The following is a 21,122-nucleotide window of genomic DNA, read 5'->3' on the forward strand; positions in this document are numbered from 1 at the left end:
CTCCTGGGGATGTGTAGCCCCGTGGTTCCTATTAAAATGCTCCGAACATTAGAGAAACCTAATTTATTTCTGTCCCGCACGTTCACTGTAACGCTCAGCGCCGCTCTCAGCCGGGCAGGAGCTGCTCAGCACGGGCAGCCGGGGCGGGTGACGCTGCTCGTTCCCTGTCCCTGAGTCACAGCTAGGGAAGCGGAGCATGGACAGCCCGTGACCGGGGTGGGATAGCCGGTGACCGGGGTGGGATAGCCGCTGACCGGGGTGAGCCAGCGCTGCCGGAGCAGCCGCCGCCGGTCCCGTGCGCTGCCCGTGCCCGCGGGGCTCTCGGCGGGGCAGGGCTTTGGGCCGAGCTATGCTGCTCCAGGGGACTCAGGCAAAGCACACTGCCTCCCAAACGTCTGCTCTGAGGAACTCTGTGCCTGGAAAGCTGGAGCAGCGTCGGCTCCGGCCGTTTCCAGAGCCCCGTGTTCCCGGAACGGCGGGGCCGTGCTGCCGGCTGCGTTTGCGTGGGGAAAAGCCTCAGGGCGGCCTCGCAACCCTCGGGCCGCCGCCACCGGGATCCCGCTCAGCCCGTCCCGCCCTATCCTATTCCGTCCCGTCCCTCCCGGCAGAGGCTCCGGGCGCGGGGGACCGTCGGAACTACAACTCCCATGGTGCCCAGGGGCGCCCCCGACCGCCCTGACGGCCACGTGATGGCGGTGGCGGCGGTCACATGACCGAGCGGCGGGGCAGGCCCGGCGGAGGAGTCGCCGCCGCCCCGCATGGCCAACGTCGCCAAGAAGGTGTCCTGGTCCGGCCGCGACCGCGACGACGACGAGGACGGGCGTGCGGGCGAAACCACCCCGCTGCAACGGTACCGGGCCGGGTGCGGCGGGCAGCGGCCGGCAGGTGGTACCGCCCCCGGGCGGGGGGCTCTGCGCCGGAGGGAGCACGGGGAGCGCTGGGGCCGGGGGCGGGCTCGTGTCTGCGCCCCTCTCTCTGTCTCCCCTGTGCTGTTTAACCGCGTGCGTTGCCCCGGGCTGGGCGGGGTGGTCGGGGGTCGCTCCGGGCTCGGAAAGCAGAACCTGTGGGGACCCGGCGCGGGGAGGGGCCGGGGGAGCCGGGACACGGGGCACGGGGCACTGGTGGGGGAAAATCTGAGCGTGGGACTGAGTCAGTGCCAGCCGGCAGCGGTGCGGGCCGGCTCCATCCCTGCTGCAGCCCTCGGCCGCTGCTCCTCCGCCGTGGGGCGGTCCCTGCCACTGAGCTCCCTGCTCCTGTCCGCTGGAGCTGCTCTTCTCATTCAGGGAATCACGGCATGGTTTTGCATTGGCATGGGTTAAAAGAGATCTTAAAGTTCATACTGTTCTACCCGCCGCCATGGGCAGGGACACCTTCCACTAGACCAGGTTACTCCAAGCCCTGTCCGACTTGGCTTTGAAACTTCTAGAGACAGGACAGCCACCACCTCTCTGGGAAACCTGTGCCAAAGCTTCACCATCCTCATAAGGAGGAATTTCCTACTGACATTTAACCTATTCTCCTTTTGTTTAGTTTGAAGCTATTCCCCTTTGTTCTGTCTGTATCTGTTCATGTAAAATTCATACTGAATGAATTTCTGCTAAAATTGCCTTTCTGTGAGAGCCTGCTGCTGTCCAGGTCAACAGGTAGGGCTCAGACACAAGAGCCTCTAACACTGGAGTGGTGGAGAGTGTCCTGTGGGATGTGTGGAGGTACACTAGTAAAAAGAAGGTCTAAGGTGGGCCATGTTATAAAGGGAGGCCAGTTCCTTCTGGCAGGTTAATTTGGGGTAATTAAGTAAGGAGAACTTTTGCCCAGTGTACCCTCAGGCTGCCTGCATGGTGGTCTCTCCCCCAGGTGCAGCTCAGTGAAGAAAACTGAGGCACTTGGCACCTGTTCCAGAGTGAAGCTGTGGCAGGTGGGCTCTGCTGGGCTGTGGAGTGGATGGGATGTCAGGATGGGACCATGGAGCACTTTTGTGCCTGCACCAAGTGGAACAGGCATTGCTTCCAGGTGGCATCCTTGAATTTCTTGTTAGAGTTTTCTGGGGAGTTGAGCTTAGATAGGGAGGGGCAGTGCAGGATTCTGGCAGCTGTTAGAGAGATGTCTCGCCCAGCACGATTCTGTGCTGCCCTGCTCCTGGACAAGTCAGAACAGCAGGGTGATTAGAGGGAAATGAGGCTTGTTAGGCTGGAAGAGCCTCGTGTAGTGCTCTGGGAGCAGGAAATGGCAGCTGTTCTGGGGTGAAAAAAAGTAATTCTCCTGGGCAGTGCAACAGGACCCCATATATTTACAGCACATAGGGAATTCTGCAGGTTTGAAGGGTGTTAGGATAGGGATTAACCAGATCTTGTGGCTTGGAATGATTAGGAAAGGGTTTTCCTGGTGGTTTGGAAGAAGTGCCTGAGGCGTGCTGCAGCAGGGGCAGTTGGAGGTGGATACTCAGCCCTACCAATGTGATTTATTGTCACTGTGTCCCTTCACAGTGCAGACAGCTCAGGTCCCAGCTGGTGAGGTGGCATTTTCCTTGGCAAGGGAAGAGAAGGGAGTACCTTACTGCAGCTCCAGACCACACGTGCCCCTGGCAGTGGCAGCTGGGTTGTCACTGTAGGGCTGGGGCTGTATTTTAGTGTTGGGCTGCTGCCTCTCCCTTTGCCCCAGATGACTTTCATTCAGTTGTGTGGGTTGAAGCACGAAGGCAGGACACCTTTGGTGGAGAAATAGAGGCTGGGGCTGCTTCACTCAAGGGAGATTTAAACGTGGGTTGTGGTAATACAAAAAAATATCCCCTAGCAGAGCTTTTCCCCTTTTTCACGTGCTCGTTGAATGGAAATGAAAGTGATCTTAAGGTGACCAGAGGAAACACGGGTCTGTAGCTCCCCAGCTGACAGTTGTGAGGGACTGAGATCCAGTTCTGGTGGGCAGGAGGTGAGGAGAGGCTGGTTAAACACACCTGTGGCCTGAGAGAGGTCTGTCCCTGAGGTCTCCTCTGGTTTGGGGCCAGCTGAGGTGACTAAGCCTTCATCCTCTCATCAGGGCTTTGTGGTGCCTCGAGCACATCGAGAAGTGAGAGGCAGCCTGTAGCTCTGAGCATCACGCCTGCCGTGGGCCTCCTTTCCTGTGTTCTCGAGCCGAGTGTGTTGGTTCTCAGGCTGGGAAGTGGGTGGAAAATTTAGTAAGAGCAGCCAATTTCCATCATGAAACCATTTTTGTCGAAGAGCATTTCTCCTTCGTTACCATTTTCCTGTGTTCTCGAGCCGAGTGTTGGTTCTCAGGCTGGGAAGGGGTGGAAAATTTTAGTAAGAGCAGCCAATTTTCCATCATGAAACCATTTTTGTCGGAGCATTTCTCCTTCGTTACCGTCAAGATCTGCTGTAAGATATTTGTGCTGAAGTGCCTTGACTTTGAGATTGGTTTGATGCTCCTGCTTCAAAGGGTGCCTGGAACAGGGTCACCATCATGAGACCAGGCTGCTGCTGGGCAGTTGTCCTTCTTAGCCCCTGTGTGTTAATTCTGCATCTCTGGGTGCTGCTGGTCATTTTCTTTAATCTCAAGTAATGAGGTGCAAAAAAGTGTCCAGGCTGCAATCAAGAAATCTTGGTGGGAGGGCAGAAAAGGGAAGTATTGAGTGCTGGGTGAGCCCTGATTCCTGGCAGATGGGCTGCAGATTGCACACCCCAGGTTACTGGTAGAGAGGCTGCTTCTCTCTCCCTTGTGAGCCTGGAGGTGACTGCCCTGGAGAGCCACTGCCCTCGAGTGGTGGCAGGAGCTTTCCCAGGCATGGGAACTTCAGGAAATTTTCTGAGGTTGCTCAAGCCATTGGGGACTGTGTGGCAGTGCTTCATCCTTGTGCTGCTCCTGTGCCAGAGAAAGGCCAGGGCAATGACGCATTTCCCACCCTTATGGAGGTGAGGGTCAAGGAGCTGTGCCCTAGGAATGGCAGCAGGAGCCTGGATCAAAAGCATAGCCAAATGGTGACACCTTGGGAAGTCCAGGTGCTTTCTCCCCTGTTAGGAGCCTGGAGGTGAGGAGCCCTGTTCTCTGGTGCTGTGAAGCATTATTGGGGTGATGCTGGGTTGGTTTGAAGGCTGTCTCAGCTGTGGCTGTGTGTCAGAGGAGGGGGACTTTCCAAAGCCCTGCAGCTCATCTGCCCCGTTCACTGCTAGCAGGTGACAGGGTTCTCGTGCTGGTGACATACTGGTGACACAGCCTGGAGCTTCCACCCAGGCTGCTACGAGGAGCAGAGTGTTCTGCAGCCCAGAGGGCCCTGGGGGCTGGAAATCTTCCTTCCCTCTCACAGCTTCTGTGGTCTGGGCCTTATCTCATAGATAAGGGAAATTCACGTGCTGCCAGTTCATTACTGAGCACAGGATGGTTGGTGACAAGGGGCAGTGCCTAGGGGGGTCTCCTCATGCTGGGTCATGTGCTGCACAGAGGAGGGCTCACTGGCTCATCTCTGTGGAAATGGGCCGTGGAGCAGAGTCAGACACTCCCTACTGATGGTTCTCCAGAGCAGTGTTTGGGGTGCACAGCTTGGTTGCTGTGCACACAGCCTGTGATGGATCATGGAGATAATGCATTCAGGGCATGAGTAGAAGGTGGTGGTTGAGATCTTCTGCTAGATTTTTTTTCATGTTGAGGTTGATCCTCAATTTGCTCTTGCTGGTCTCAGAGTGGGTGCCAGCATGAAAAAGGGGAAAGGGACCTCAGGAGTCCCTGAGGGGGGTAGAACTCTAGTCCAGCCTCTGCTAAAAGCAGATCCCTGAGGGACACATCCAGGGGAGCTTGGGTAACTACTCTGCACCCTATTTTGTTCCAAGTTCAGTGTGTCACCAGCCACAGGGTGAAGGTTTGACTCTAATATCTAAGCAGAAGTTCCCTTACTGTAGTTCATCCACTGCTTTTGTCCCCTCAAATGCAAAGCTTCAAGGGAATCTGGCTTTGTCCTATCTGTAAACTCTTGTTGGGTATCTGGAGATGGCATGAAGAACGCCCTAAGAAGCACCAGCTTCTCCTTGTCTATCTTGCCATGTGTTCCAGCCCCAACTCACTTTCTGTGCCTTTTCTGTCCCAGGGAGCCCAAACTGGATGCCCAGTCCCAGGTGTCCTATTGCAGGGGCCAGATGTGGGGATCCCTACCCCAGGCCTTCTGGCAGTGGTGTTACACCACCCAGGAGGGATTGACCACGTCCACATCCAGGTCTGTGCCACTGACACCTCTTCACTCATCACCCACAAGGGTTGCTGCCAAGAGTCTTCCAGCTAACCTACTTTCTGACCACTGGGTCTCATCCATCCCAGGTACAGGGCTTTGTATTTGCCCCTGTTGAATTTGGGGGCTTCCCGCAGCCTGGTGAGGTCCCTTGGAGGACCAGCCCTGCCTGCCAACATTCCTGCCCACTAACACTGATGATAACTTATTTTGATTCAGACCAAGGCTCCAGACATCTCTTTGCAGGGCTCAGAATGAAATTAACTTTACCACCCAGCCAGGGCTGAGGGCTGGGTGCTCATGTGCCACTGGCAGAGTGAGGCTCAGTGTGTCCCAGAGCCTCTCCTGGAGCAGGAGAGCTGTTAACCCATCTGTGCCCTCTGGATTTTGGCAGCAGTGCGTGTTTTTATGTGGAGATAATCACAGCACAGTCACGCCAACATCACACGTAACCAGGGATCAGCAGCTGCCTTGGCTGAGTTTGAAAACATCCCAAGGAGGACATTGCTCAGTGAATCTTTGAGCTGTGCACAAATAACCTTTTCTCTTGGCTCCAGGCTGCCTCAATTTCTCCTTTTTTTTATCAGAGTTGGGTGCTACTGGAAGTAGCTCTTTCCTGCCCTCCTGGCATGTGATCCCTGTGGTGGGTGAGACAGGAGCCAAGCCTCTGCTTGCAGATGCCGGAGGGGTGCCAGGACTTGGGGGGAGAATATTAAAATGTGTTGCTTGGTCTAAGGAAGTTCAGCTGCAGGCTCCACTGCACCTCCTTTCCCTTCATCTGTGCTTGTGTCCTGGTGATGCTTAATCGATGGGGAATTGAGCTGCTGTGCCCTGGCTGCTTTCTCCACAGGGAAGAGGGTTCAGCCACATTTGGTTCTGCCACATTTGGTCTGTCTGCAGACCCCAAAGCTAACAGAAGGAGAATTTTCCCTGAAGGCTGGTCCTGCCTGAGGTCTTACACAAGGGACACGGCATGAGCGACATTTTCCATCTCCTTGCCTTGATCTTCCCCTAGATGTGTGGGAGCCTTAAATCCATGTGCTTCCTCAGTCCAGGTGGGGATGTGTTCCTTTGCAAGGTGTCAGCTTTGTCTCTCCAGGTTTCAGGGCAAGGAATGTGTCCTTCCCCCTCCCCAGGATGTGGGGGGCCTGGCTGGGACCGTCCGCCTGCCACCAGAGCAGCTGGGCACTGGCAGGCACTGGGTCAGGCAGTTCCTGTAAGCAGCTTGTGACCCTAAGTTCCTGTCCAAGGAGGTTACAGCTTTGTGTGTGCCCAGCTTGTAGAAGTCCACAGTGATCTGCTCTGGCTGCTGGAAGAGGGTCCACCTGGATCCTTTCCAGTGGGAGTGTGGAGCCATCATGAACCAGAAACAAAGCTCAGTCTGGGTTTGCTAAACCAGTGTCTGGAAATGGCAGCATGGAGCACTTTGGGCTGGGACTGCTGGGGGCTGAAGTGCACCAGAGAGGGTTTGAGAAGCTGGGGCAGAACCCATATGCAGGTCAGGGAGTGAAGGAGAATGTGGAGCAGAAGGAAAAATGGGAAAATGGGTCAGGCTGCAACACAAAGGGATATTATTCTTCCTCTGCAGTGACGTGCAGGGCTCCCAGCAGCTCTGGCCTGCACGTTCCAGACGGGATCGTGAGATTAAAAGCAGCGAGGGGCTCAATCTGGGACCCTGCCAGCAGAGAGAGACCAACCTGCCAGAGCCCTGCTCACCATTCCTCTTTTGTCTTCCAGTTCTTTAACCTGGCAGCTGGGGAGGGGTGAGGCTCTGGAGGGGAAGATCTTAATGCTGAGGAGTGGTGTTTGGCTGTGCTTAGGGACAGTGCTCGGACTTGTGCATCCCTGTGTTTTGCAGTGATGGAGGGGTGACAGCAGCCTGCTCCAGCTGGGTCCCCTTGTGGCACTGCTCAGCTGCAGCCCAAGCCTCTGTTTGCCTAATCCAGGAGACAGAGGTGCCCCAAACAGTCCCGTGTTATGCAACTGTGCTGCCAGTAAGGAGCCCGAGCGATCACCAGTGAAAGAGAACCTGCTCCCTAGAGGGAGATGCAAATGCTGCTTCCCAGCATCACACTGGAGCCAGCTCAGAGAGACCCCAGAGTCCCCAAGGCTCTGCAGGAGCAGCGTGCCCACTTCCTCCTGTGTCTCCTGTCTGGCAGCCAGCCTGGCTGTCACTCTGGCCCCAGCTGCTCTGGGGTGACAAACACGCTGACATGACGTGCTCCTCTCCCGGCTGGGAGCCGCTGCCGTGGAGCAGATGGCAGAGCCAGGCGTGCCCTCAGCTGTCCCTTGCTGCTGGCTGGGCCTGGCAGCCCAGGGCAGGTCGTGGTGAGCTTGTGGCTATGGAGGTGGCGTTGTCCAGGGGCTGTGTCCCTCCCCAGCCCCAGGGCAGTGTGGAACGTGCTGCTCAGCACAGGTTTGCTGGCTCCGTGCCTGTTGGAGCCCTAGAAGCCGAGAATTTCAGGCTTTCTGTTCAAACAGGCACTGACCCTCAAGCAAGCACTACATTTGACTTGAGGCTATGGAACAGGCTTCCAAGGTTGAGTGATAGCACTGGGATTATGGGTGTGTACTTTGAATAGAATTGTGTGATGTAACAGGGTGTAAAACTTAGAGTTTAGGATTTTAGTATATAGTAATATAAATAAAGCAATATAAAGGATTTAGGGTGTAGGCTAAGTTCTTCTTCTTTCACCTTCTTCTTCATGGGTTTGGGTGTTTTTTTCCAATTGGGTGAAATGGTCCACATTGCAGACCTTTGGTACTTGGTTATTGGGTTAAAAGTATAAATAATATAGGGGTCATGTCATTATTGGATGAATAGTGCTTAAAAGACCTTGGAAGGAGTTAGAGACAGAGCCATTTCCTACCTTGTTAGCCAGGACTCATACTCGTGAGACTGTATGATAGATAAGAATTAATAAACATCTGTGTCCAAACACGAAACTGCGACTCCATGCATTAATCCCGGCTCTAACACAAAGAAAAGAAAATAAAACCCCCACATGTGCCAGGGGCTGGTGGTGGCCAGTCCCCAGTGAGCTGCTGACGGTTGGAGCAGCTTGTCCAAAATCCTGGCGAGCTGCTGCTGCCTCTGGTTCACTCCAGGGCTCTGGGTGCCAGCTCCTCGGTGTGTGCTGAGAGCAGGGTGCTGTGTTTTGGGGGGCTCTGGCAGTGGCAGGTGGACAGAGCTCTGTGAGGGAGGCAGAGCACCAGCATCGTGCATGCTTGCTACTTCCTCCTGAGAGATCTGAAGTGCACTCAGGAGTTGACCTCATTTCCCCTTCTCTCCTCAGCTCACTCCTTCCTCCTTCCTGCGCATTGGGCAGCTGAGCAATGTGGACCTCAATGAGGACATCCATGAGCTGGTGATGCCACTGACACTTCTTCCCTTCTTCCAGTAACAGCTGCTGCTGTTGCTTCCTTCATACTCAGCTTGTTCCACAAGGACTCCAGCACCTTCTTCCTGGGCTGGGTGACCTCCGTGGTGTGGGCAGCTCCTGCTGCCCCAGGGGCCCCTCTGGCATCCTCAGTAAATGCCCTAATTCAGAGCTGGGAACAGCTTGCACGGTCAAAGGCGTTTGGGAAACTGAATTTGGTTTCTGCCCAAAAACATGGGTTTGCTTGAAATAGCTCCTTGCTTTTGGCCTAAGGAATTTCCTGCCAAGGTGAAAGGTTGCCCTCCACCAGAGCATGGAGCTGCTTGGATTCAGTGCCAGGTCAACAGGGCAGTGTGGTACCCAGCTGGACAAACCCTCCACCTGCTCCTGGGAGACATCCTGTCATCCTGGGGTGGAGGGGTGCTTGGTGAGGGTGCAACCCCTGACAGCTGGTCCAGCTGCCTTAAATCCCACACATCCACCAGCCAGTGGAAAACACCCCAGAGCCCTGCCTGCCAGGCAGCTTGCACCTGCAGTCCTCTGTGCATCTCCTGGGCATCAAAAGGAGTTAAACTGACAGTTGCACATGGATGGGAGGGCTGGACTCCAATCTGACCACCCTAACCTCACATCACACCCCACAGGAGACAGAGGTCCCTCGGCAGCGTCCCAACGAGATCCCCCACAACGAGAAGCTGCTGTCACTTAAGTATGAGGTAAGTGCCCATCTGCCCCATCTCAGGTCTGCTCTCTGGGATGCAGCAGGTGAGGTATGAGCTCACAGCTGCCCAGTGAGGGCTGTTTCAATGCAGAAGGAGTGGAATCGAGGGAGGAAAATGAGAACAGGAGCAGGGTGAGGGGCTGAGGGCAGCGCTCCCCAGCACAGGGGGGGGTCTCTTTGCCTGGTAGACAATAACAGCATCTCCCTTTCCCAAACTAGAGCTTGGACTATGACAACAGTGAAAACCAGCTATTCCTGGAGGAGGAGAGGAGGATAAACCATGCGGTGAGTCCTGCTGGCTGTCCACAAATCATTTCAGCTAGGAGGGACAGGGAAGCTGTTCCCCTGTTGCCCAGCTGCTGGGGGCTTCTTTGTGCCAGAGGAGGTTGTGCTTAAACCTGGGTTGAGCTGGGATGGGTTTATGGGCACTGCCCAGCTTGTGACAAGCTGCGAAACCACATCAAGGACCCAGCATGAGGTGATTGAAATGGGAGCAAATCTGGGTGTGTATGGTGGCATTGCCTGGTGGTATGGGGCAGGTCCCTGAGCACAGAGACTTCTGGAGTCCTGTGAAACATCTGCCCTGGGTGCTTTGGGAAATCAGTGCCACAGCAAGAATCCCAACAGAATGGCCTAATGGAGGCAGGCAAGCTGGAGAAGCACCTTAGGGATCCCACAGAGGTACCAAGAGCACTGCTTAAAATCAGTAAATTGTGTCCAGGTTTCGCCGGCCAGCCAGCATTGGTGCTCCCTGGCTCTCCTCGGAGCTTGCCAGGCTTAGGACTGTGTTGTGGAAGGTGGCAGGTGTGTTGGGGTGCCCTGGATGGCAGCAGGGTGTGACTGCAGTCTGCCCCCCAGGCTTTCCGGACGGTGGAGATCAAACGCTGGGTCATCTGCGCCATGATCGGCATCCTCACCGGCCTGGTCGCCTGCTTCATCGACATCGTGGTGGAGAACCTGGCCGGGCTCAAGTACCGCGTGGTGAAGGACAGTATCCTCACAGAGCACTGGCTGCTGGCCAGCTGAGACCTCTGGGATCTCCTGGGAACTGTGAGAGGGGTGGTGGGGGAAGAGGGCAGCGCTTCCTCGCTCTGGTTTGGTGGCACAGACTCTGCTGCCCAGCTCTCTGCAGGGCTGAGCTGTGGCTGGGCACTGCTGTAACAGAGGAGGCTCATTTCAGCTGCCCTGAATGCTCTAAGTGAAAGGGGGCTTTGAGCAACCTGGGCTAGTGAATGGCATCCCTGCCCTTGGCAGGGGTTGGAACTGGATGGTTTTTAAGGTCACATCCAAGCCAAACCATCCTGTGATTCTGTGAGATGCTGTGGTGGGAGGGATGGTACCCAAGCAATGCTGGCCTTTCCTTGAGCTGCTGCCCCAGACATTGACAAGTTCACAGCCAAAGGGGGGCTCTCTTTCTCCCTGTTACTCTGGGCCACCCTGAATGCCAGCGTGGTGATGGTGGGCTCTCTGATCGTTGCCTTCATAGAGGTGAGAGTTTGGAACTGTTCTGGGTTCTTTACATGGGCAAAGCAGGGTTATGTTTCCAGAAAACATGCAGAATTTTGTAAACAGGGAACGTATTTCTGCCAGTTATGCTCCTGGTAGCACCAGCTCCTCGTTGTTGGCTCCAGTTGTGCTGTGGGGATTCTGTGGGGCTGTCAGACCGCTGGATGTGCTGACAGCCTGGGGCAGAGGCTGTGCTCCAGCCTTGGGTGGGGATGCAGCTCTTCCAAGCCTTGGCCCTAGCTCAGCCTCTCTGTTTTGGTACCTGAGTACCAGCAGAGACCAGTCTGGCTGGGTGCCTCAGGCACAGCCTCTGGAGGACAAACCACAGACTGGGACTCTCTATGGATCACTCTAATCCACAATGTCTTCCTTGTGACTTTGCCCTTGCTCTCCCTGGTCACCAAGCATGACCTTTCTGTAGCTGTGACAGGTTGGGGAACACCTGAGTGCCCCCAAGAACCCAGCCAGCTCCTTTCCCTGGCACATCTGTCCTTAGGAAGTGAGTGCCTCCCTCAAGCCCATCTCCAGAGCCTGTTGATAAACTTTGGCCTCATCTCAGAGCTACCCTGAGGGTGTGCTGTGTGTGTCTGTGCTGAGACAGGGGTAAGGTGGCTGGTGTGTCCCCATGCTGTGTGTGACAGCTCTCCCTGCTCCCTGCAGCCTGTGGCAGCTGGCAGTGGCATTCCCCAGATCAAATGTTACCTCAATGGCGTGAAGATTCCACATGTTGTCCGGCTCAAGGTAGGAAGGAGGAGGTGGTGGGATGGCCTGGGCACATTGTGTCCTCCTGGAGTGGTCCCTGCTCACATTGTGGCACAGCAGGAGCTGGCATGAGCTCCCAGCTCTGTAGATGTTTCCCTCCCAGTGCCCAGAGATTAAATCTCCTGCCCTGGGAAGAGCAGCTTTGGGTAGATTTGTGCTCTGGCCAAGAAGAAAATTGACCAACCCTGTTGCCACAGTGGGTGGAGGAGGCTGAAAATCACAATTCCCTGGAGTTGTTGGCTCCTCCCATGCCTCAGGGCCCACTGTGTCTGTGTCCTCTGTGGCTGCTATGGTCTGTGGTCGTGTTCCTGGTGCCACCCCTGTGACGTGCTGTGCCCCTCTCTGTTTTACAGACCCTGGTGATCAAAGTCTGCGGGTCATCCTCTCAGTGGTCGGCGGCCTGGCTGTTGGGAAGGTGATGTGCACAAAGTGCTCTCTGACACGCTGCTGACGTGTTGGTCCCCACTGCTGGCACTTGTGTCACAGTCTGTCACCGGTCCTGTGCTGGGGACAGGGTGCTGGGGGCCCTGCGGTGACTTCCCAGTGTTATTCCCTGGTGTCTGCTGGCCAAGATGACTGCAGCACTGCCAAGTTTGGGGAGCCCCTGGGGCACGTGGTGCCATTGTGCTAGCCTGTGTGTGGCTTGGCCGAGGGCAGGAGAGCAGCAGCCTCTGTCCATCAGTGGTTGTCCCTGCAAACAGTAGATAGGGGTGACTTGGGTGCCCCTTTTGGACCTTTCTGCCTTGCTGGGATTGAAGGCAGGCAAGGGAAACACTTGTTTCCCCAGCTGGTGGGAACAGGAGGGGGCCAAGGCAGATGCTAGAATAAAGATTTCATAAAACCATGGAATGGTTTGGGTTGGAAGATATCTTAAAGATCATCTCATTAGAAACCCCCACCACGAGCAGAACCCCCTTTCACTAGACCAGGTTGCTCAGAGTTCTATCCAGCCTGGTCCTTTGAACACCTCCAGGATGGGAAGGGGGAAAATGTCAATGTCTCTATTGCCCTGAGGGAAATACTGCCATCCAGCTTCAGGACTGCAAGCTGGTGAGCAGCATTCAGCCATCCCTGATCTTCCTTCCCTGATCTGACTCTGCTCTCTGGCCCCTAGGAAGGACCCATGATTCACTCTGGATCTGTGATTGCTGCTGGGATCTCCCAGGGAAGATCCACGTCGTTAAAGCGAGACTTCAAGGTTGGTGTTGAGGTCTGGGGGGTTGTGCTGCAGGTGCCCTTCTGTGCCAGACCAGGCTGTTCCCACTGGTGGCTTGGCATCATCCATGTCATACCCAATGTCCTTGCCTAAACTCAAGCCTATGGCCAGCCCTAAAGCTCCTTCACTCCTGTTTCAGATCTTCGAGTACTTCCGCAGAGACACGGAGAAGAGGGACTTTGTGTCGGCTGGAGCTGCCGCCGGCGTCTCGGCTGCGTTTGGTGCCCCCGTGGGTGTGTGCCTTGGCTCTCTGGCACTGAGCAGTGCCTGGACTTCCTCAGGAAGTTGCTCCCACTGCTTGGAGGCACCTGTTGGGATATGCACAAGGCACTGTGCAGAGGCCTTCCAAGTTTGCCTGCCATGCCATGCAGGTGTTTGCCCTGCCCAAGGGCAAGGGGCTCATCTCAGATCCCAGACGTTGCCTCCCTGGGATGGAGGATGGCAGTGGGGGGCTTTGCTGTGATCAGTGCATCACTGATGGCTTGGTGGGCTTGCCTGTGAGAGGGTCTGGGCAGTGTGGGCACATGGCCTGGGGTGAATCCTGGCTGGTGCTGTAGCCAGGGGGCTGCGGCACATTCCCCTTGTGAAGATGATGTGTCTTGTGTTTGCAGGGGGTGTCCTGTTCAGCTTGGAGGAAGGGGCTTCCTTCTGGAACCAGTTCCTGACATGGAGAATTGTAAGTCCTGGAGAGTAGTGGAGACCTGCTGGTTCTGGTGTGAGGCATTGCCTTTTCTGGGTGCCCTGCAGCCCGAGGCCTCCTGACACCCCTGCTCCAGCGAGGACCTATGGGTAACCCATCCCAGGGAGCAGCATCCCAGCTCCCCTCTTGTGCCCTGCTCCTCTGGGGCTGAGTTTGGGCCTGGCTGAGATCCATCTTGCTCCTTTACAAGGGAGCTGCCTTGGGCTGTGCCCCTGGGCAACAGAGAGCCAGGAGAAGTGAGACCCTGGTCAGCATAAGCTGCCCAAAGTGCTGCCACAGGGAATGTCACCTGCTGTCCCCACCACACCGCGGGCACCAAGCCTGCCCAAGGGCCTTGGGGTTGGTTTGGGGTAGTGCATGGGGCATGTGGGGAGGAAATGGGGCTGGAGGCATCTGGCAGTGACTCTGGGCTGCATTTCCTTCCAGTTCTTTGCCTCCATGATCTCCACCTTCACTCTGAACTCTGTCCTGAGCGTTTACCACGGCAATGCCTGGGATCTCTCCAGCCCTGGGCTTATCAACTTTGGCAGATTTGATAGCGAGGTAGGCACAGGTGTTCCCCATGTGGGGCTTTGGTGAGGGCTTAGAAACTGCCCTTAGCAGCTTGGGGGACATCAATTTGTCTGTAACCTCACCCAGGGGCTGAGGCAGGCTCTGCCTTAGCAGTCTGTGGGGTCTGGCCAGATCTCAGCTCCACCAGCCTCAGCAGAAGTAATTTCTGGAGGCTTGGGCTGTTCAGGGGAGACTTAGAGGCAGCTCTGAAAGCCTCGTGCTGGCACAGAGTTGTGCTGTCCCAGCAGTCAGTGACTGACTGTGGGACTGCAGATGGTCCAGGAGATCTGAAACCCACTTCTTCCTTGCTTGCAGAAAATGGGATACACAATCCAGGAAATTCCTATCTTCATCTTTATGGGAGTGGTTGGTAAGAGAATGCTGCTGTTTCAATTTGATTAGTCTGAATAATTTCCTCTGTTCTCTGTCTGGGTCTAAAAGCTTTGGCATTCAGTTTCCTGGGGAAAATGGGGAATCCATTAAATTCTGGAGCAGAGACTGCTTGTGGGTCTTATGGAGGAATGAGAGCTGGATCCTGGCCCAACCCTTGTAGCAAGTCAAGCCCCTTTAACCCTTGTTGAGCAGGGTCATTGCACTGCAGTCTTCGGCAGCTCCTTGCTGCCCTGTGAGCTGCCCTTATCCCCATGGGTTTGGCCTGTCCTTTGACTGCTTGGTGCTAGCACTGTGACACTGGCCCCTGGCCACCTGCTGCTAGTGCCAGGCTCCTCTTGGTGACAGGTCCTGGCTGGCTGCAGGGACAGCATCCACATGTCCCAGGGCTGCTGGTCACTCTGGGTGGGTTGTGGATGATCTTCAGAGGTTCCTTGTGTTGTGGGCCCTGTGTGCTGAGCTTTTCCTCTCTCACATTCCAGGTGGGATCCTCGGAGCCCTGTTCAATGCCCTCAATTACTGGCTGACGATGTTCCGGATCAGGTAAGAGCTCAGAGGTAACGAAGGGGATTGACATGGGTTGCCTGGTGCCTTCTGCATTCCCTCAAAGTGGCATTCCCAGATGGAGCAAGGCTGTAATCTCTCGCTCAATGTAAACAACAGCAGTTCCTGAAAGATGCCACGTGCCTCTCGCTGCCTGTAGCTGAGGCTGTGACCCACAGCATCCCAGCACTGTTCTGACCCTGCCAAGTATTTCCCTCCAGTGGCTGGAGGGCCCAGAGAGGTGCAGACCTGACTGTCATGTGCTCTGAGAGGACTAAGATAAGAGAGAGAACTGCTAAAGCCAACTGAGACCATTCTGGCCCAGCCAATACCTGTCACCAGCTTTTCAGGCAGCAGGACAGCCTGGCAGGGTCTGGGCAGGGAGTAGAGGCAGCCAGATGTCATGTGTCTGATGTGACACGGCCAGCCAGGCTGGGGCTGATCCTGCCCCCACCCCTGGGTGCCACCCTCATTCCTCTGTTCTCTTCACAGATACATCCACCGGCCCTGCCTCCAGGTGGTGGAGGCCATGCTGGTGGCAGCAGTGACAGCCACTGTGGGATTTGTCATGATTTACTGCTCAAGAGATTGCCAGCCCATCCAGGGGAGCTCTGTGGCATATCCCCTGCAGGTAGGACATGCTGCAGAACAGCATTCATGGTGGGGCCACCCTGAGCCTGGGGGCTCAGCAGAGAGACAAGACCCTGCTGGGCTTGGGACACTGGACCTCGCAGTTGATGGCCTCCAGTGCAGGCAGAGCTGGAGACCCAAGGATGGTTCGGTGTCCTCCCTGCTCAGAGCTGCCTCCTCGCTGGCACGTGTCCCCCAGCTTTCCCTGCTACTTCTAACTCTTTCTTATCTTGCTTTTTCAGCTTTTCTGTGCTGATGGAGAGTACAACTCCATGGCCACCGCCTTCTTCAACACACCTGAGAAGAGCGTTGTCAACCTCTTCCATGACCCTCCAGGTCAGTGCACCCAGCACTAAGGCCTTGAACGTGAGCAGAGAGGGGCCATGTGTCCCTTTACCACTCCTGAGACAAGGCAGAGGATGATCAGCCCATGAGGGCTTCACAAAACACTGTGCTACAGTGGTGGACGGAGGAGGGATGGGTGCTGTGCCTGGTGGCACCTCTGAGTTTGGCCAAAGGGCTGTGGTGTTGGGAGGCTCTGGGGCCAAGGTTTTATTCATGCACGTTTGCAGGCTGTGTTGCATCTGAGTTGTGTGAGAGTGTGTCTGACCCTTGCTGTCTGTCTGAAATCTGGTCTGGAAATGTTGCTGGGATGTTTTCTTAATTAGCAGGGCCACTTGCCCCATAATGACTTTACCTTCTGGGCAGGTTGTGGAGGTGGATCTTGGGGTTTGGTGGATCTTTGGCTTGAGAAATGCAGTTTGGTTCCCAGGTTCTAGCTCCATTTTCCTTGGACCTGGTGTAACCCCAGCAGCTCCTCTGCCTGTGTTGGAATCTGAGTTCTGTGCCCAGCTGCACGTGGGGGGGGAACAGAGAGATCCCCAGCCCCGAGGGTGCAGCTTGGCCACCTGCAGCCAAGAGATGACCATCCCGTGTCTGCAGGGGCTGCTCCCTACAGTGCTGGGTCCTTCATGGCTCAAAGCTTCTGTCTGAAGGAGGGGTTGCAAAAGTACTTGTTTAAACTAGACTGGGCAGCTCAGCAACCCCAAAATAGCACTTAGCCGGGTTGTGGGGTCAGCGGGGTCTCGCTGGGATGGCACAGCCTGTGCTGTGGGACAGCATGGCACTGGCTGGAGCAGCTGTGGGAGCTGCAAGATGGGAGGGAGTTTGCAGGATCTGCCCTGCTCAGTTGATCCCAAAGCTGGCAGTGGGACCTCTGTCCTCCCAACCTCGTCTTTCAGCCCTGGCAGTCCCTCCCTTGGGGTTTTGAAGTTCATCATGGGAGTCTGGGAACCTCTGGGCTGGGAGAGGACAAGTCACGAGATGAAGGAATGGGATGTGAGGGCTTGGCATGGCACTGGCTGGGTGGGGGGTGCTGGAGGGGGCAGAAATAACCTGAAGAGCCAGTCTGAAAGGCCTGTGCTGCCAGGGCAAGAGGTACAGTCCAAGAAGGGGGCTCTCGCTGCTGGGAGAGCTCTTGTGGGGCTGCTGCTGCCTGATCTGTGGCACAGCCCATCACAGTGTCCCCTGGGCAGTGGGACCAGCACTGACTGTTCTGTCCCCACGCCAGGTTCCTACAACCCCATGACACTGGGCATGTTCACACTGATGTATTTCTTCCTGGCCTGCTGGACCTACGGCCTGACAGTGTCTGCAGGGGTCTTCATCCCCTCCCTGCTGATCGGGGCTGCCTGGGGGAGGCTCTTTGGCATCTCCCTGTCCTACCTGACCAACGCCTCGGTGAGTCCTGCCTGGGAAGCCCTGGCACCCAGCCCTCCTCCCTCGCTGCTGGGCTGGTGGCATGTTCAGGCAGCGTGCCTGGAGCTGGCTGAAAGCTCTGAACTGGGCTGGCTCCTCTCTTGACGTCTTTATGAGCTGTGTCTGGGCCTCCCCATGTCCCAGTGGTGCCCTGCCAGCAGCTGGGCTGTTCAGGCAGCCTCAGGTACTTCTCACTTTGGAGGGAGGGTTTAGGGGCCAGGGCTCTGCTGACTATCTCTGAATGCCCTGGAGCCAGCAGGTAACTTGGCTTCTCTCTCCTGTGCTCAGATCTGGGCTGATCCTGGGAAGTATGCCCTGATGGGAGCTGCTGCACAGCTGGGTGAGTTCCCCATGGCACAGTGTTGGTTGGGGTGAAGATGTCATGGGAAAAAGCACTCCCTGCTATCCTGACAGCTTCCTTCCCAGCTGAAGCCCAGCCTGGCTCTCAGATTCCTAATCACCCTGCCAAGCACAGTGAGGGCTGGGCTCACCCAGGGCACCCCTGGGTGGGCAGTCCTGGATCACTGAGAGATTCAGGGCCCTCGGGTGCTCTGTGATGCCCTCAACTCTGTCTTTCCTTGTCCTTCTAAACCCCCAAACCCCCCTGGCAGGTGGGATAGTGCGGATGACGCTGAGTCTCACAGTCATCATGATGGAGGCAACAGGCAATGTCACCTATGGCTTCCCCATCATGCTGGTGCTGATGACAGCAAAGATTGTGGGAGACTACTTTGTGGAGGTGAGGGCTGGTGGTGCTGGGAGGCCATGGAGGGACCAGGGCAGGCATGCCCTCACTCTGAGGGATGAGCTGCTGCCTGGTTGTGCCCCTTGGCACCTCACCAGGCTTCTCCTGATGGCTTGGCTCTTGTTGCAGGGACTGTATGACATGCACATCCAGCTGCAAAGTGTGCCCTTCCTGCACTGGGAGGCCCCAGTGACATCCCACTCCCTCACAGCCAGGTAGGTGGGCTGGGCATTGCTGTGGCAGCAGCCTTTAGACCACACTGTGTCCTGAGCTGGAAGTGGAGGTGATGACCTTTTGGTTGCAGGAGCCTGCTGTCCCCTGGTACCACAGCTCAGTTTCTTCCCCAGCAGGGATCTAATCTCCAGTGTGTTCCTTCCTCTCCCCCTGGCAGCTTTTGGGGATAGAGGAGGCATCAGCACTGAGGAGTCATGTGTGTTGAGGGGGATATTTAGGGTCTGAGGGTGCCCAGAGAATTTGTGGCTGCCCCATCCCTGGAAGTGTCCAAGGCCAGGTTGGATGCGACTTGGAGCAACCTGGTCTAGTGGAAGGTGTCCCTGCCTATAGAAAGGGTTTGGAATGAGATGAGCTCATAAATCCCTTCCCACCAAGCCAGTGTGTGATTGCACGATTCCTTGTGTGCTGCCATGGGGCTGTTTCACCCAGAGCTTTCCCTGCAGGGAGGTGATGAGCACTCCTGTCACCTGCCTGCGGAGGATCGAGCGCGTGGGCACGGTCGTGGACATCCTCAGTGACACCTCCTCCAACCACAACGGCTTCCCCGTGGTGGAGAGCAACCCTGACACCACACAAGTAGGCTGGGTGTCCCTGGGGAGGGGATGTAGCTGGGGTGGCCACACAAGAGCTGGCTGCAGTGTGGGACCCTCACACACGGTGCTCTGTTGCAGGTGGCCGGGCTGCGGGGTCTGATCCTGCGTTCCCAGCTCATCGTCCTGCTGAAGCACAAGGTGGGTGATGCTGCCTGGAGACTGGGTTGTGTCTGCTGTCCCAATCCTGTCTCGGGCCCCTTGCTGCCTGCCTTGCTCAGGAGGAGCTGGCAGAGGGTCCCTGTCAATTCCCTCAGCTCACCCAGGGGGATGGTGGGTGCTGCCATTCAGTGATGGGGTTACCCCAACACCATCCTGCACCCCACTGGGCTCACAAACCCTGAGTGAGTGGGAAACAGACTGTACTTCTGCAGATGGTCCATCTGTCCCCCACTTCTGCCCTTTTCCCTCCCTGCCCTGTGCATTGTCTTAGTCTCTGTGGGACGGATAGTCCCCAACCATCTCTTTCCTCCCCAGGTTTTTGTGGAAAGGGCCAACCTGAGCGTGGTGCAGCGGCGGCTGAAGCTGAAGGATTTTCGGGATGCCTACCCCCGCTTCCCCCCCATCCAGTCCATCCACGTCTCCCAGGACGAGCGCGAGTGCATGATTGACCTCAGCGAGTTCATGAACCCCTCGCCCTACACCGTGCCCCAGGTAATGGCCAGGGGCCCCTCTGCACAGCTGCCCAGGGCTCGTGGTGGGCAGTGGGGGCTGGCTGGGGGTTCTGCAGCTCCCGCAGCCCCGTTGTGCCCTGCAGGAGGCGTCTCTGCCGCGGGTGTTCAAGCTCTTCCGAGCCCTGGGCCTGCGGCACTTGGTGGTCGTGGACAATCGCAACGAGGTGAGTCTCTGCTTGCCATGTCCAGGCAGCCTGGGCTCCTCCAGGGGACAGGGACACGCTGTCCCCAGGCTCTGTGTGCCCTCGTTGAGCTGTACCCTGTCCCTTTCCTGGCAGGTGGTGGGAATGGTGACCCGCAAGGACCTCGCCAGGTACCGGCTGGGGAAGGAGGGCCTGGAGGAGCTGTCACTGGCACAGACGTGAGGTGGTGTGGCCCAGCAGAGACGTGCCCCAGCCCCTCAGAGCTGGGGAACCCCTTTTGCAGGAGGTGGGGACAGGACTGGGCCAGTCCATGCAGGCGTTGCAGTGCCTGGAGCACTGGCATGGCCGTGCTGCCCCGGCCCTCCTGCCTGTTGCTGCCTTCCTACGTCTACTGCCTCCTCTTGTCACCCCTTCCTCTGCTTCCTTGAGGGATCAAAACTCACCCTTGGCTCTGTTAGCTCCTGGAATAGGCTCTCCTTGAAGGTTGGGTAAAGGCTGGAGTGTTCCATGGGGAGCAGGACTGCCCTACTGAGCTGGGCACACTCCTCTGACACGGCACGTGGCCTGTGTTGCCTCATCCACCCAGTCTGGGCTGTCTGGGACTTAGCCCTGCTCTAGCTTTGGCTGCAGGGCCTGTGAGAGGAGCAGAGGGGACATGATGGGGCTCCCTCCTGCCCCAGGCCCCCATTCCCTGCTGTGCTGTGGTCCTGCTTGCTGGGTTGGGCTGAGCTCTGGGGTTGCTTCCCTGCTCCTTGAGACTGAGGAGGTGGATGTGCCCTGCTTGGCTGTGCAATAAAAGGGCTCCCCTGGTTCTGCAGCTGCTGCCTCTGGCTCTTTCTTGCCTCCCTCAGCCATGTGTGGGAAGACACCCCTGGGATTTGGGGCAGGGATGGGGAGGGGAGAGCTGCCTGCACTGGGGCTATGTTGGTCCTGTCCACTGCCACTCCTGCGCTGCTCCCACACTGGAATCCAGAGAAACTCCTGGGGCATGTTCTGGCCCTTTCCAGCTGCCTGGGCTCTTCCAGGCACCTCAAACCCCACCACCAAGTCCTGGATGTGGCCAGGGGTGGGAGCAAAGCCAGCCCCTGGCACCTCACTTCTCCCTTCTTCCCCATCCTTGCTCCTCTCCTTGGCCTTGCCCTGGCCCCTGCCCTGGGACTGCCACTCCCTCACTTAGACACAGGCAGCCTGGTGCCTGGAGAGGCTTTTGACTGCGGGATCTGTGCTGAAATAAAGTCTGTTTGTACTTTTATTGTGATGCTGCCTTTCTCTTGCTTCCCTTCTTCCCTTGGGGCCACTGTCCAGGCTCAGGTGTCCCCTTGGGGCTGAAGCGAGCCCTGTCCCCACTCCTGCTGCTGGGAGGGCACAG

At 56.7% G+C, this 21,122-nt stretch overlaps 1 protein-coding gene across 1 annotated transcript; it reads left to right on the plus strand.

Moving 5' to 3' along the window:
- The first annotated feature begins 723 nt into the window (after positions 1-723).
- On the plus strand, positions 724-21,005 carry CLCN7 (chloride voltage-gated channel 7). Its single transcript, XM_066330143.1, is given in 27 exon segments — positions 724-844; positions 846-885; positions 8,506-8,577; positions 9,234-9,305; positions 9,530-9,595; positions 10,169-10,301; positions 10,689-10,798; positions 11,477-11,557; positions 11,932-11,953; positions 11,956-11,993; positions 12,693-12,776; positions 12,934-13,027; positions 13,406-13,470; positions 13,921-14,037; positions 14,362-14,416; positions 14,919-14,979; positions 15,472-15,610; positions 15,852-15,945; positions 17,180-17,349; positions 17,656-17,707; positions 17,979-18,106; positions 18,242-18,327; positions 18,790-18,922; positions 19,018-19,077; positions 19,414-19,590; positions 19,694-19,774; positions 19,889-21,005. Coding segments are annotated over 27 exon segments (2,403 nt in total). The 5' UTR covers positions 724-758; the 3' UTR covers positions 19,976-21,005.
- The last annotated feature ends 117 nt before the right edge of the window (positions 21,006-21,122 follow it).

This window comes from Sylvia atricapilla, chromosome 15, assembly GCF_009819655.1.
Source record: "Sylvia atricapilla isolate bSylAtr1 chromosome 15, bSylAtr1.pri, whole genome shotgun sequence".
Taxonomy (NCBI): domain Eukaryota; kingdom Metazoa; phylum Chordata; class Aves; order Passeriformes; family Sylviidae; genus Sylvia; species Sylvia atricapilla.